Source organism: Megalobrama amblycephala, linkage group LG4 (assembly GCF_018812025.1).
Source record: "Megalobrama amblycephala isolate DHTTF-2021 linkage group LG4, ASM1881202v1, whole genome shotgun sequence".
Taxonomy (NCBI): domain Eukaryota; kingdom Metazoa; phylum Chordata; class Actinopteri; order Cypriniformes; family Xenocyprididae; genus Megalobrama; species Megalobrama amblycephala.
Window position 1 is genome coordinate 55433028 of NC_063047.1, and position 15898 is coordinate 55448925.

At 37.2% G+C, this 15898-nt stretch overlaps 1 protein-coding gene and 1 long non-coding RNA gene across 2 annotated transcripts in view; one reads left to right on the forward strand and one right to left on the reverse strand.

Annotated features, from left to right (window-relative positions):
• Positions 1-4972, forward strand: part of LOC125266194 (radixin-like) — a 47315-nt gene extending 42343 nt beyond the window's left edge. Inside the window, exon 3 of the mRNA XM_048186644.1 lies at positions 2126-4972. Within this exon, the coding sequence (XP_048042601.1) occupies positions 2126-2290 (165 nt within the window). The 3' untranslated portion in view covers positions 2291-4972. The remainder of the gene's footprint in view (positions 1-2125) is intronic.
• Positions 4973-13188: 8216 nt separating this feature from the next.
• LOC125266157 lies at positions 13189-15478 on the reverse strand. Its single transcript, XR_007184456.1, has 3 exons — positions 14823-15478; positions 13623-13680; positions 13189-13520 (listed from the first exon to the last, which is right to left on the reverse strand). It is a non-coding gene; the product is annotated as an uncharacterized LOC125266157 (long non-coding RNA).
• Positions 15479-15898: the final 420 nt, after the last annotated feature.

Sequence of the window (15898 nt, forward strand, 5' to 3'; positions counted from 1 at the left end):
AGTATTTTGCATAACGTTCTTCTTAAAATGTTAACACATTTCTCCCTACTCAGTAAAAGCACATTTTACCCTTTAAGCAAGTGGAGTACAAACTTATGCCAACATGCCTTGAAGGAGGCCCACCCTACTACTCCAGATGAACACGGGGATCAGCTCGTGGCAATGCTCAGGCTACAAGGGAGCGTACTGAATGACCAGCCTGCAGTGAAGGTCAAATACTGCTCGACCTGAGCCACGATGGTGCATGGCAGATAAAAACTCTAATAAACACCTCAAATAACACCTTGTTTTACAAGGGAGTGTAACACAGCCACAGCAAAGAGCATACTATTCACAAAGTGAGACAACTGCACCAGGAGACAACTGCACCGGGGAGGCCTATCCAGTGGCCTACGACCCTAATCGCTACCTAATCTGCCTCTACACCAACCTGCATTAAGCCCCAATGCAGAAGGGGGCAGGCCTTGGCCTGATGACTCTCTATTGAGATGAGGCCAGCACTAGGGATGCCAATGGGAACCTACACTCACATAATGAGGGGTGAGAGGCAGGAATGCTTAGCAGACTGCCTTCACAATCCCTAGTGCTTAGCCTAGGCCAGCTGTCAGGGTGATCCTGGTGAGGGCCAGTCCACAAAGCATAGACCTAACTGGCACTCCTCAGAGCAGTGGCCTCTACAGAACAACTCTCAAAGAAGAGAGGAGGCATAATCACTCAATCTGAAACCGCTAAGGTGGCTGACTTTAAAGCCTTAGCTATCTTAATTAAAATTAGGAGGAGTGACGCTAACCAGGTAACAATGTCAGGCGGCCCCGTGGGCCGACGCTAGACATTTATTCTATCTGAAGTCAAAGCGCTCATCTCTTTGAACAAAACAGCCCTCCAAACTTGGGAATCTGGGAATCCCTTGATCTGAGTCTCCGCTCTGCCTCAGCACAAGCTGGACCAGAACCACCAGGTCCAGACGTTAAACTCTCTCCTCTTGAAAAGATTGCCGGACGAGAACGGAGCATTCTCAACAGAAAACGCTTGCAATTCACACAGGTAGCTCCCTCGAGAACTTCCCGTGCATGCTCTTCCCCCAGACAGAGAACACACAGCTCGTGTGTGTCATCTGGTGTCAGATAACGAGGACACGGATCCACACACTTAACAAACCTCCTAGTCAGTCTGGTTTTCTCTGTGCATTTCATTTTGCCAGTGAAAGTGCTTCAAACATGACAGTCCCTGAAGAAGATAACATGATGACATGTTATCTAGGTGCCCCTTATATACTACGCACCGTTATATAATATATAGTTATATAACGTCGCACCGTTATGATGTCATGGGCTGTCGCCAATCAATATGATATTGCCGAGATTTGATAAGTGTTTCAGACACCAGTTCACGTAGAGCCGTTCTCCTACACTTTTGACGCAGCGCGAGTTCTCTTTCGAAAGGGAACTCATGATCGCTGTGCACTTGCATTAACTCCGTCCGCTCTACTTCTAAAGGCTGGGGTTACTCGTGTTTTGTTTTTTTTTCACCTTATTTCCCGGCTCACATGTATGGTGATTAGATTTTGGCCTTGAACGTGAATGCGATGCCCGATTTGCAATACCTGTCAACAGAATAAATATAATCACAAACATGACAAATGAAAATAATTTTATATATACTGTATATTAATGTATAATATAATTTATTTAAAAAAAATAACTTTAATGAGATGAGCTCTAAAAGAATTTTAAAACTTTTAACTGAGGCTAAAGGCTTCATGTGTTGATGACTCCATTGCTGTAGACCATCTACAAATGTTAAATCTTCAAAAAAAAAAAATGTTTAGGTATCAACTGCATCTGTCTGAAAAAAATCAGCAATGATTGATTTTACTATTGTTGTTGTTGTTTATTACAAAGCTTCCATTGTACTCTCATTATAAAAATAACTTTATTATTGTTTATTTAGTTCTAACAATGTTATTTGTAACAAGGGAAATGTATATTGCATCGGCCATTGGCAAAATGAGTTGAAAAATATTAGCATATCGGATATTGATATATAGAATATTGTGTATCCCTAATGAATAAGTACAAATTAAAAAGATTATATACCTGCAGTTTACACATTGTCTTCATTACAGGCCTTGAGCTCAGAATTGGCCCAGGCCCGTGATGATTCCAAGAAGACCCAAAATGATGTTTTGCATGCAGAGAATGTGAAGGCCGGCCGGGATAAATACAAGACCCTACGCCAGATCCGCCAGGGCAACACCAAGCAGCGTATTGATGAGTTTGAGTCCATGTGAGGTCTATACCATCCCCCTTAATCATCCCACTCTCTACCTTGTAGCCCTAATGCATTGATGGGTGGCTTACAAGCACAGCTTTTACCTACCCACCCCTCTCCTGTAGACCAGTAATCCTTGACCTTTAACCCCTTCAGAGAGGTTTGAAGGACATGGCTGCCACTTCTTCCAGCTTTGCCAAAGCGCTCTCCGCCTGTGATCAGCCTGGTCGGGCTGTGTACACATATTGTGCTCCTCATAGCCCTACTCCAATATCGTCCAATTAGGATCAAGTGGTGTATCCTTATGAGTTATTAAATGATGATTTACTAAAATGTTTGAAAATATGTATTTTAGGAGAGCCTGAAATCAGTTGAAGCAAAATGTATGAGTGGTTTTATTGCCATTTTTGTTTATTTGTTTGTTTGTGTTTGTTTGTTGTTGTTTTTTTGTATTGTTTTTTGGCAACAGTTATATGCTCACAATGCATAAAACAGCATTTTTCTTCTTTCATCTATTTTATTCACTCTGTTTCAACTAAGTGGGTTATCAAATCAAGGTTTGGAAGGATGGTCAAGGGTCATGTGAAAGTTGTGTGCAACTTGGGAATCAGCAGTGTCACATCCACATACCCTGAAGAGCACACACAGCACCTTCCGCACAGCAGCCCAGATGTCAAGTGACGAATGTAGGAACAAAGGCACCTCTCTTGTGAATGAATGTGAACCATAACCAAAGGAAGGCTATCACTCTTGATAGCCAAGTGCATTTATCCATCATTACTGTGGATTTAGACTGGAAAAGTCCTTTGTTGCTAGTTTTATTTATTCAGTGCAAGACATTTGATTCAGGTTAAAATCTGTAGCTTCGAGCTGACAATTTGATGGAGGTCCTGTGACACAATGCAAGAACTCTTTCATTGTGTCAGGATGAGTCATTTGATCGCTACAGGGAAACACCCAATGTTTCTTGTCCAGGCGCCATATCGATAATTTTCCCTGCCTACAGGCTTACAAAGGCCAGGGCTGACAGGTGAACAGACCGACAGATAATAGTTTGTTTTAGTGGATTTGTGATTGTAATGTAATTTGTGTTATTGTGGGGAAACAGCCTGAGGATATTAATTGTCTGAATAGATAAAAAGTTGTGTGTATGCGTGCACTTGGTGTCTCTGTTCATCTGTGGGTATTTTTGTTGGGCATTTTTGTATGAATGTATTAGTACATCTGCATGCTCATGTGGAAACCGTGGCCTTTCTGGCTGGGGAGCATATGATAACATCAGTCCTGTTTCGGGATGGCTCGCTACCTCATTACTGTAAAACATGGTGACTGGTTAGTCAAACACTTGGTATACTGTATGGCAGAGAGAGGCAAGTGTTGTAATTTTCTTCTTTTTGAGTTCTTATTACCTAAATCTTACTTTTCATAAAAAGTAACTAAGTAACGCAATTAGTTACTTTTATAGGGAGTAACACAATATTGTAATGCATTACTTTTAAAAGTAACTTTCCCCAACACTGCTTAATTCTTGGAATCTGATTATATAATCCAGATGAACATGTAATCAGTTACTACCCAGCACTGATAAGGAATCTGACTACTGATTGGCCAGGGATTGCCCAATCATGTTCATGGAGAATTCTACTGGGAGTTTTAAAAAAAAAATAAATAAATAAATAAATAAATTGCAAAAATAGAGAAGTGCAGTAATTTTTCTACAAGTTGGATATATTTTAAGGCACTATGGATTCACTTCTTTGGAATCTGCAAACGTGACTGAGGCGAACCATCATAAAACTCTGAAAGGTAATCAAGTCACTGGCTTTTGGCAATTATATATATGTGGACGTTGCCATCTGATACTTTAAGAAAATCTCTGGTCCAACAGCACTGGTATTTTTCACTGTTTGCATCATTCTGCTTATCTGTGTTTACACATCTTAGACAGCCTATCAGCATTTGTAGTGGGTATTTTTCAGTAACCCTTTTGTTACACCAGTAGGTGGCGACAAGGCACTGTCATTATGAGTGAGTCAATTGGTTTTGAACTCCTTGGAAATTTTATTGTAGGTAGATGTCATCCATCAATGATGCTTTGGCTGGTTAGGGGTGATATGAAATTGTGTTGTATTAAGCAGCCCAAGATATGTGTATGATAATTCATCCTATAGATGATCTGCAATTTAATACCAAAGTTATCTTGTCAGTATTCTCATACAACTTGTGTCTACAAAGCACAACATGACAAAAATTGTGTCATTGTCTGATCCAACTCCAATATGTTAATCGTGTGTCATAATGAAGCATATTTGTCTAGAACATCCCATGTTTAACTTTTTTTCCCCATTCTTTTTCTTGATGAGACTTCTTTTTTTTATGTCCACCTTTTCAAAATTCTTAACAGGTCTTGGTTCTGTTGACACCTTTAGTCTTTTACCATACCATATTTTATCTGCTAGCGTATGTGTGCTGTATTGCAGTAGAACCCCTCTAATACTCAGTACTCAAGGCCTGCACTCATTTTCTTTCACATTGTGCATGATAAAATATATTTAGCATATCTGTTAAAAAAAATATATAGTTGTGAAAGCAGGCCCTTTTTTATGCAATGCCTTTGAAAGGCTTACCATATTTAAAGTTATTGACAGGACTATTTTGGTTAAAGGGATATTTCACCCAAAAATGAAAATTTGATGTTTATCTGCTTACCCCCAGGGTATCCAAGATGTAGGTCAATTTGTTTCTTCAGTAGAACACAAATGATGATTTTTAACTTCAACCGTTGCCGTCTGTCAGTCAAATAATGCGAGTGAATGGGAACACAATTTATAAGAGTCAAAAAAACATGCACAGACAAAATCCAAATTAAACCCTGCGGCTCATGGCGACACATTGATGTCCTAAGACACGAAACGATCGGTTTGTGCGAGAAACTGAACAGTATTTATATCATTTTTTACCTCTAATACGCCACTATGTCCAACTACGTTCAGCACTCGCTTAGTAAGGTCTGATCACACTCTGACAACGGCAGTGATGTCTTATGTTTATACTTCAATGAGTGCTTGACATCACTTCGGCTGTCAGAGCGCGATCAGACCTCACTAAACCGATCGTTTCGTGTCTTAGGACATCAATGTGTCGTCATGAGCCGCAGGGTTTAATTTGGATTTGTCTGTGCATGTTTTTTTCTTTTTCTTTACTCTTATAAACTGTGTTCCCATTCACTCGCATTATTTGACTGACAGACGGCAACGGTTGGAGTTAAAAATCATCATTTGTGATCTACTGAAGAAACAAAGTCACCTACATCTTGGATGCCCTGGGGGTAAAGCAGATAAACATCAAATTTTCATTTTTGGGTGAACTATCCCTTTAATACCTGGGATTTTAATTTTCACAGTCCTCACTGTTTATTTTTTGATGTTATTATGCTAGCAAAAATAGGTGAATGTTTGAATCAATCATTTCAGAATGTTAAGGAAATTCAAAAGCTGTTGTTTGGGAGCTTAAAGGGTTAGTTCACCCAAAAATGAAAATTCTGTCATTAATTACTCACCCTCATGTCGTTCCACACCTGTAAGACCTTCATTCATCTTTAGAACACAAATTAAGCTATTTTTGATGAAATTCAGGATGTATATGACTTGTCCATAGACAGCAATATAATTAACACTTTCAAGGTCCAGAAAGGTACTAGAGACATCGGAACAACAGTCGACATGATTCTGATGCAGGAGCCGGCCTATTGGCCTCATTATTGTGAGTCTGTATTCTGACATAGAACCTGGAAACACTGGACGTAAACAACGTATGAGAATGACACAGAAGAGAAGATATTGTTGAATAAAGTCGTTATTTTTGTTTTCTTTTTCCACACAAAAAGTATTCTCATCGCTTCATAAAATTAAGGTTCAACCACTGCAGTCACGTCGACTTTTTTAACAATGTCTTTAGTACCTCTCTGGACCTTGAAAATGTTGATTATATTGCTGTCTATGGACAAGTCATATACCTCTTGGATTTCATCAAAAAATATCTTAATTTGTGTTCCGAAGATGAACAAAGGTCTTACGGGTGTGGAACGACATGAGGGTGAGTAATTAATGACAGAATTTTCATTTTTGGGTGAACTAACCTAATGAAGTGGAGGGGAAGTTCTGCTGTTTCGCAAGGCAGGTGTCCATCATGATGGGATGTATTTGCCATAGCAAGATAAATAATGTGCTTCCATTTTTTTTCTTTAAGCTTTTTGAAACTGAACCACCACCATTTGCATTTATTAAAAACACCATTTTAAGGTCACAATGCATATTTGTTAGGTTTTTTTTGTTTGTTTTGATTTTTTTTTTTTTGTTTGTTTGTTTTTTTTGCTTGCTTTGTTCATATAGCTTTCTGTTACATAACACATTGGAACAATGCCTATTACCTAAATATTTGGTTGAAAATAAAGATTGAATATTTATTTTCCGCTTATTTTTGTGCCATTTATCCTTTGTTTTTCCTGTTTAGGTAATTCCAGTCTGGATGTCTAAACATCTTTTGATACAGTATTTCTACCAAAATAATCATTGTACAGTTTATATTTTTGTATTCAAAAAAGGAAAGACCTAAGGGGAATGTATGAATAAAATTTTGCATATTTGTAGAAGCACATGGAGCAGTCAAAAACAAGTTTTGATACATACTTTGCATAATGTGTCCTAGATTAAAACACAGGGTCTGTTAAAAGACTGACTCATATAGATCCTCAGTAATGATTATTAAGATTAAGATTATTTTAAAGGTGTTTCCTGAAGTTAAGCAGATTTAAAAATAAATAAATAAATAATAATAATAATAATAATAATAAATATAGCTGCGAGCAGCGATGACGGGCCAAAGCCCGGTGGCACCGCCACCCCGGTGGCTTCAGGTCAACTGTGCACGGAGGGCAATGGGCATTTAAAACGGTTAAACATAAAAGGACTATGTCAATTTCACACCACATTTACTGCAGCGGCTGATGCTTGTATCACAAAAGCCACATCCATGAGATCGTTTAAATTTCATGTGACAGAATGTTATAAGTCTATTTCAAATTAGTGCAGAATATCATCATAATCTGAAATGTCTGGGTTTTTTCTCATTGCGAGTTCAGGCTGCATGATTTTAGCCCCGATTTTGGCTCGCCGACAGGTTTTGTGAAATTGCAGAAAAATGCCCGAAATCACAGGCAAATCGGTGCTCTGTTACGCGAGTGCTCTGTTACAGTCTCCCCAACCATTTCCTCCTCCATATTCTTCTTTTCTTTTTCTTGTTTTCGCTGCAAATCAGCACACAGGCCATTTGTATTGCAAGCTTCTTGCGGGTGTAGGAACTGTGGACGAACCAGACAAATGAATCATTCAGATGACTCTTTCAAAACATAATTCTAATTCAGAATTGAGGTTCCGGCTCCGGCCCGTCTGCAGATAAAGCCAGGCTGATTACTTTTACGACACATGCTTCCTGATAGCAGAAGCGACCATGGTTCTTCCCTTGTTAAAAGGGGGAGACCCCTATGAATTAGATAACTATCGTCCTATTTCAAGGTTATCAGTTATGGCAAAATTTTTTAGTCTCTTGTAAATGATCAGATTAAACAGTTTTTAACAGAAAATAATATCTTAAATGAGTTTCAATCAGGATTTAGGTCAGCCCATAGTACTGTAACAGCGGCAACACTTGTCACAAATGATATTATTACTTCTCTGGATAATAAAAATTACTGTGCTGCTTTATTTGTTGATCTCTCTAAAGCTTTCGACTCTGTAGATCACAAAATTCTATTAAATAGACTCAGCTGCTTAGGTTTTAGTAAAATGAGTATAAATTGGTTTAAAAATTATTTATCTGAAAGAATGCAGTGTGTCAGTTGAAAATTTCACTTCAAAAAAACTAGAAATTAAGAAAGGAGTTCCTCAGGGATCAATTTTAGCACCAATTTTATTTTCACTTTATATAAATGATTTAGGTCGTGAGATAACTACAGCTAAATTGCATTTATACGCTGATGACACAATAATTTATACGGCTGCACAGTCCATGCAGAAAGCCGTAGAGCTATTACAAGATTCCTTCCAGGTATTGCAATCTTCATTGTTAAATTTAAAATTGGTTTTGAATATTAAGAAAACTAAATATATGCTGTTTACTCGCTCTCGTAACAAACTTGTGATTCCACCCATTTTAACTTTGGAAGGGGATTGTGTAGAAAGAGTAAATACTTATAAATACCTGGGCATATGGCTCGATGAAAGGTTGGGTTTTAATATTCATATTGAAAATCTTTCAAAAAAACTCAGGCCCAAATTGGGGTTTCTTTTTCGTTTAAAGAAATGTCTTCCTTTTGGAGCAAAAAAGAGAATTATTCAAAGCTGTTTTCTTTCTGTGCTGGACTATGGCGATGTAATTTATATGCATGCTAATGTATCTACACTAAAAAAATTAGATTGTATATATCATGCTGCAATACGATTTGTAACTAATGCTCCTACACGTACCCATCATTGCATTTTGTTTGACTTGGTTGGCTGGCCCTCCTTGTATCAGAGGAGAAAAATGCATATGTTGATGTTTATTGCCAAAGCTTTAATAGGTAAACTGCCTTTGTATATCTGTAGTCTCTTATCTTATTGTTCTGGTAGTTATAAAACTAGATCGTCTTTTAAATTACTTTTAACTGTGCCTAGATCATACTCTGAATTTGGTAAAACTGCCTTTTCTTGTTATGCGCCTAGATTGTGGAATGAAATGCAGAATACTTTGCGGCTTGACGTGCTCCCATCTTTAAATATTTTTAAAAATCTTTTGGTGTCTTACTTGAAAGAATCTTGTTCTTGTTTTACTTAACATTTACATATTTTGTTAGTTCTGAGTGCTGGACAGGACTTTTTTTTTTTTTTTTTTTTTGTGTTGGTTTTGAAGTGTTTTTGTGTGAAACTTTGTGTGCTGCCAATTTGGCCAGGACTCCCTGGTAGAAGAGATTTTTATCTCAATGGGATTATTCCTGGTAAAATATGGGATAAATAAAAATAAAATAAAAATACCAAAGGGTCACCCAAGAAGACAGAGAGACAATCCAGACCCTTTTGTTTCCTTACTTCACAGGAAAGCCAAAGAGACTGTTGAACAAATAAATCTGCCTCAAAATTGTTCCAACAATTTTAACGGACTTATCAAACATCTTTTAACTACATACATTTTGCATTATGTGTCCACAAATACTACCTGTAAACAGTTAGGCTTTAGAACACTCACAATTCATGTAAATGTGTTAACTCTTGACTGAATGACTGAAAGTATGCCTTATTTGGACTTAATTTGATTCTTTCCCCCTTTCCTATATCCTGACTTGAATGAAATCTGTTTAAAATGTATTGTATTCCATTTAATAGAAATTATGTTAAAATGGCACTCTCTGCTGAAGCAGAAACAGGATGTAACACTTATGTTTTATTGGGGGCAGAGGAAGGCCCTCTTGAAACAGGACAATGTCTGATTGGCCAGGACTCCTCAGAGGGGTGACAAACAACTAAGTTTAAATGATCATATTGCAAGATAGTGAAGGGGAGAAGTTGGTTAGTAAACGAACAGGGAGTTGGTTCTGTTCTGGGAAAAGAAGCCAAGACAAGTACCAAGAACAATGGAGTAACAAGAAAGAACAGACAAGCAGCTCATTCAAGCCATTCAACCTTCACTCACTTTTCTTTTCTTTTACTTAATTCTCCTTTACCGCTGAAAGTCTTGTGTCCTAAGTTTCGCCGCAAAGTTCAACCAACGACTTTTGCCGCTTCAACTCCAGCGACAAAGAGACTTCGTTTCATTGTCCCACACGGACCTGATCTGGACCAATCATCGACTTGGGAAACCCTCCTCTGCACGACGAGGGAAATTCACCTTTAAGTCAACGCAAGCAAGTACCTCCAGATGAAAACTGAACTGGTGCATTTAAACGAATGATTCATGGTTCGTTCTGGTCTTTGAAATGCATTGATAGGAATTCGGTTAATCAGATCACTCTCTCTCTCCCTCTCTCTCTCTCTCTCTCTCTCTTTCAAAAGAGAAATATCTTTCTCTCTCATTTCCTTCTTACTGCAACGCGTATGAATGTGTGTGTGTGTGTGTATGTGCGTGCCTTTGTGTTAGATTAGTTTGTGTTAGAATAAATAAAATCTCTTGTAGATTTTAAAAGAAAGTGTCTTGTATTATGTGCTTTATGATTTAATGTCTTAAACTGTCGATTTCCAGTTACCGTGCTCTAATCAGTGTTTTCACGATTGTTGGATATTTATATCCGCTACAAGAGCTTATTACGGTTCGAGCAAATGAACGCTGGACGACTCAGTTGCTCGGTCGTAATCTAAACAACTCTTTATAATTCCCTATAAATATTTCATTTGAGCTAATTTTACTTCCTAGGGTGTTTTCCCTACACGGGTTACCGTTTTTAATAATAAACCCAGTCTCACTTGAGAACTCCGGTCTTGCATGCGTGATATCGCGTTGTTTCCTTGTCACATCTCCCGTGTGTTTGGTTGTGAAACGTAGTTTGAGTGCCAGACAGAGTTGTCTGTGATTCTTCCTATTCTAAATTCATGCAGTGTGAAACCTTCTGTCGCCGATCCATCATGCATTTTGAACACAACAGCGACTGAATGCTGGCCAAGATAGTCATGCAGTGTGAAAAGAACAGTGACCCGACTACTTTGAAAATCGTGCAGTCTGAACTCGGCTTCAGACAACCCCTATAAAAATTCTAGACCAAATTATACACTGTTATTTGTGCAAACTCCACAGTGCTCTGAAATAACTAATCCAACCTTAATGTGAATGTCTGCGATTGCTGATGTTGTATAATCCTCACACTTCTCTTCATGTGTTTTTTGACATCCCTGAGCTGTTGTCTGTGCACCAATCTTATGCACCAAAAGCATGCTTTCATTTAATTTTAATATGTGTGATATAAGATAAAAAATAAAATGAAAATAATAATAATAATAATAATAGAGCCAAATCACAGAACCTGCAAAGACAATTTTAATGTCAGTCTCAGGTAATAATAAGGTTCATGTCTAGATTTTTCTGCTTCAGTTTATTTTAAACAGCCACTTTTATAATCATGTGAAATTTTACTGAAACATGGGTTTTTAATAAATTTGAATTATATCAATAAATAATTAATAAAAAAATTCTAACTGTAATGGTAAAAAATAACTGTAACTCAAACAATATTTAGAAAAAATTAAGATTGTAATGCACACATAAACATACACAGAGAGAGATAGATATATATACAGACAGAGACCCATACACAGACACCCCCAAACCCCCCAACCCCCCCCCCCCAAATTGTATTTTTGAAGGAATAATGTTTATGCGTGGTTATTGAAAAAACAAAAAACTTAAGTCACTGAAATAAGGCCAAAATAGTATATTAAATCTGTGTTCACAAGACTTTTGGGTATTGGAGGTTGTAGACTAGAGTTTTTGCTTCAGAATTATGTAAAAATTATGCTGCCTACTCCTTCATATAAAACAATATATTGATTTAGTTTTTGTAAGACACTTTTCGTCAAGAAACACAGTATGCGTGGAGGCGTGAATCTGCATGAATAATGGGCCATTTACACCTGAGAAGACAAAAGAATCACATAATAATGACCTGAAATGACTTGCATATTAATGAGGCCTTTCAGTCAGGTAGGCTGTGAAAAAAAACCTCTGTAATAATGTCTCAGCTCATCATAAACAGCAATACTGTGAAATATTATTACAATTTAAAATAATGGTATTCTATTATATTCTTTAAAATAAAATGTATTTCTGTGATGCAAAGTGTCTGAACAATTATGTTACCTCTATGGCATTTCATATAGGCTTTTAGCTTAAAAGCATGCACATTTGGAGAAATATTGATGGATTCTTATATATTTATGTCAATTTTCTATACTGAGAAGTAATATTTATTGTCAGTGCTGGATACTGTTTTTTCAATTCATACTTGCAGCCGAAGGGCGCTCTCTGTACACCTTTAGGCCACAAATTCATATAAAGAAGAAAAGGAACTAGGAACTAACGGCATGTCTTCTAGAGATCGCTAACCATTGCTTTAACATCCAAATAAACACTTTTCAAGACAATAAATACATGATTGAGACGATGAATGCATGTATTGCCTCTGAATTTGCGTCTGAATAGCGCTGGCTCCATGGGCGTGGCCGCATTAGCGGATAATGAGCTGAATCACAGACTTCTGACATGGCTCTCTTTTCATACAGATTACATAAACACAGAATGTTTGTTGAGTTACAGTTCATTTTCTGAGAACTATCAGATTGGACTTCATTCAGAGGGAGAGGAGAGATCACGCATCATGTTAGTTTTCTTTATTTTACAAAAAGCACAACATTGTGTTTTTACTCTGAGTGTACACAAATAAAAGAAGACATTCTATAGTTTCAATTGATATATTACTTATGTCTCTATGACAAGAAATTACGGAGTATTTTAAGTCTGTTTTGCTGCAATGTGAAAAAAATCCTGCAAAACGCGCCGGCGCGTTTTCAGACCTCAGGGAGTTAAACAAAAACAAAAAACATCTTAATTGTGACAAAGTAGTCTTTGATAAATTTTTAAATATACCTGCACAAACAGTATAATTAAAACTAATTATTTGTTCTATATATATATCAACTTGATTATATATGTTTGAGTTATCCAACCCTGTTTAAAAATAGGTATATGCTGCCCTCTAGTTGTTACTCTATGTATGACATTAAATATATATTTGATTGAAAAATGGATTAATCTGCCTATTTTTAACTTACACATGCTTTTTGAATTGGAAAAAAATGAATAAAATGTGTTTATTGCAAACATCTGTATTATTCTATATATAAATTAATTGTGTATAGTGTTTTTTTATAGAGAATATGAGTCACTCCGTTTCCCTTTTTTGACATTACTTCAATATATTACCATGGCAAGACGGTTCAAGATATCCATTATCTGTTCTGAATTTAACATCTTCAATGTCTTAGCAACATGGTAAAAAATGATTGGTCTGAATTGAATAACCCCCCTAGAAGTAGTAGTTTAAAATGGTGTTGGGTCTGGCGTGAAGTCTGGAACTGCTTGACTGCTGGAGATTTTTTGGAGCTGCACCAGGATGAGCAACTGCTGCTCTCTAATAGAATCGAGCTGGATGAGGATCTCCTTAGCAATTGCTGTAAGACACAAGAAAATGCAGGCATAGCAGATTACTAGCAAAACATTGTACGTAGATATGTCAGAGTAAACCGAGAGAGATCACTTTGTAGAATTCCTACCTGTAGGCACAGCCTCCCGAGAAGACCTGTGTTGTGTGTCATATACTTGTGGTGTGTGCTAAAAGAAAAGAAAAATATGTTTTAATCTCATCACACATATATCAAATAAGAATAGGGAAAAAAAATAATTATTTTTCGATTAACCTTTTTTTTTTTAAATGTGGTCGATTCAATATAAATTCGCATCGTTTTTCTGTATTTATTTCCATTACATTATATCTGAAAAGTGTTCCGGTTGAAGGAACTGTCAATGTCCCGATTGGGCCAGTGCTGCATTGTCATAAAAGTTTACAATTTGCACGCATTTTCAAGCCTTGCCAATTTAAGCATTCAAGCGAAAGAGAACTTGCATGCGCTGTGTGAGAATCGCACACACTGGAAGCGCTTACAGCTGCGCGACAGTGTGGAAATAACAAAATTAATTCTCACTCATTCTGAAGCATTTTCTCTCCTTGCAAATTCACACAAATTTTTCTAAAAATGCCGGCCTTTGCGAGTAAACAGACGGTTATGAGTAGTAGAAAAAGAATGCATTCATAGCCTATCATAATTTGACCCGTGCATTAGTCTTAAAGTGGCAGCAACCTTCAGCTGTCTGTGTTTTTAAATGTTAATCAAACTACAAAAGAGGAAGTCACTCCCTGCTTTTCACTGAATAACGATTTTGTAACTTTAATTAGGATTAACCTTTATTTAATCTGCACAGTGAAGATATGCAGTGTTATTTTACATTTGATTACTTTTTTCAATTTCTGTATCTGAAAAATACTGTTAGACCTACCTGAAATGCACAGATTTCTTCATTTGTATCTTTGTTCTATTGTATTTGTATTGCGTTGCTTGCATTTTATTTTTTATTAACAACCATTAACTTGTCTTTAATCTTTGAAATTGATATTAGTAGTTTTAGCTGTAGTATCAAAAATAGAATCGATAATTGTTAAATTTCACTGGTATTTAAAATATTGGGTGTCATAACCTTATTACAAGGATAAATGGGTAAAAACCACAAAAACTATTTCATTCATTTATTACTTTTTTGTGGTGGGCCCAGTGAAACAGTAATCATTGAATCGAAAATCGGAATCCAATCAATTTGAGATCTAGTGAATCTGAATCGATTTGAGACATCTGAAACAATACCCAGCCCTAATACCAAAGTGATTTTTTTCTCTCCATGGGCTATCTTGCCCTTCTTACTTGAAATCCAGTTTGGCCTGATATCTGACTTCTGCCAGCTGCTACATGGGTTGGGGTGTCTGTAGGTGTAGCACTCAGGCTGTTGGTAATGGAGACTGGAGACCACGATGGTGGACTAAGCGCTGTGATGTTTGCTGAAAGGGGAGAAGCCCGCGGACCTACAGAATTTCTACCTGTGGGCACAGCCTCCTCACAAGACCGGTTTTGTGTGCCATGTATGGGTGGTAAAAGAAAAGAAAAGTTGTTTTAATCTCATCACATATAATATTTTTATTGTGAGTATTGCTGATTACTTTTGTTGTGCTATGATATTGTAATATTTACCATTATATAATCAGAGGAGTATAGAAAAGTTTATTAAAGTGTCACTTCACAATACAATACCAAAATATATAAGTATATATGATATTTATGTTAATATCATTGTGCGAGTTGTCTCTTTAATACCGCATGGTTTGTATACATATTGCCGCTGATTGGGCTGACATTTCTGACACGCCCACCAAACAAGAGAAAACGTATCTCAAACCTGTGGCACACCGTTTCCAGGAAACATGTTGTTCAACTCGGAAAACGTAGGAAAACGTTGCACACCGGTTTGAGCTTGAACGTGCCCCTGATGGCGACACAGTTGTTTCATGATTGGCCGTATTCACCGCATGACAACAATCACGTGTGTTTCGTGTTTATTGTCACGCAGGCACGTGCACACATAGACAAAAAAGGGGCTTGAGCCCAAGCGGCAACCTCCCCCTTTCTCTTGTGAAGCCAATACGGAAGTAACTTAAACTGCGATTCATCGACTGGCCGCTAGGGACAGGCTCCAAAAGAGAGCAGAATCTCATAGAGTCCCATGTTAAATTGGCCAAGTTTATAGCAGAAAAAAACATGTTTAAAGTTGGTTCAAATTGTGGTTTTGGTCTATACTGCTATTTTTGCCCTTCATGACAACTCTGAGGGGGGTGAATTTTTTTATAACTTATCCGTTTAAATTATATTAAGCCTTAAAGTTCTGCATAATTAAGGGCGTGGTCACTTGAGTGACAGGTAGATTGCGCTGCTGTCTGTGAGCCGTC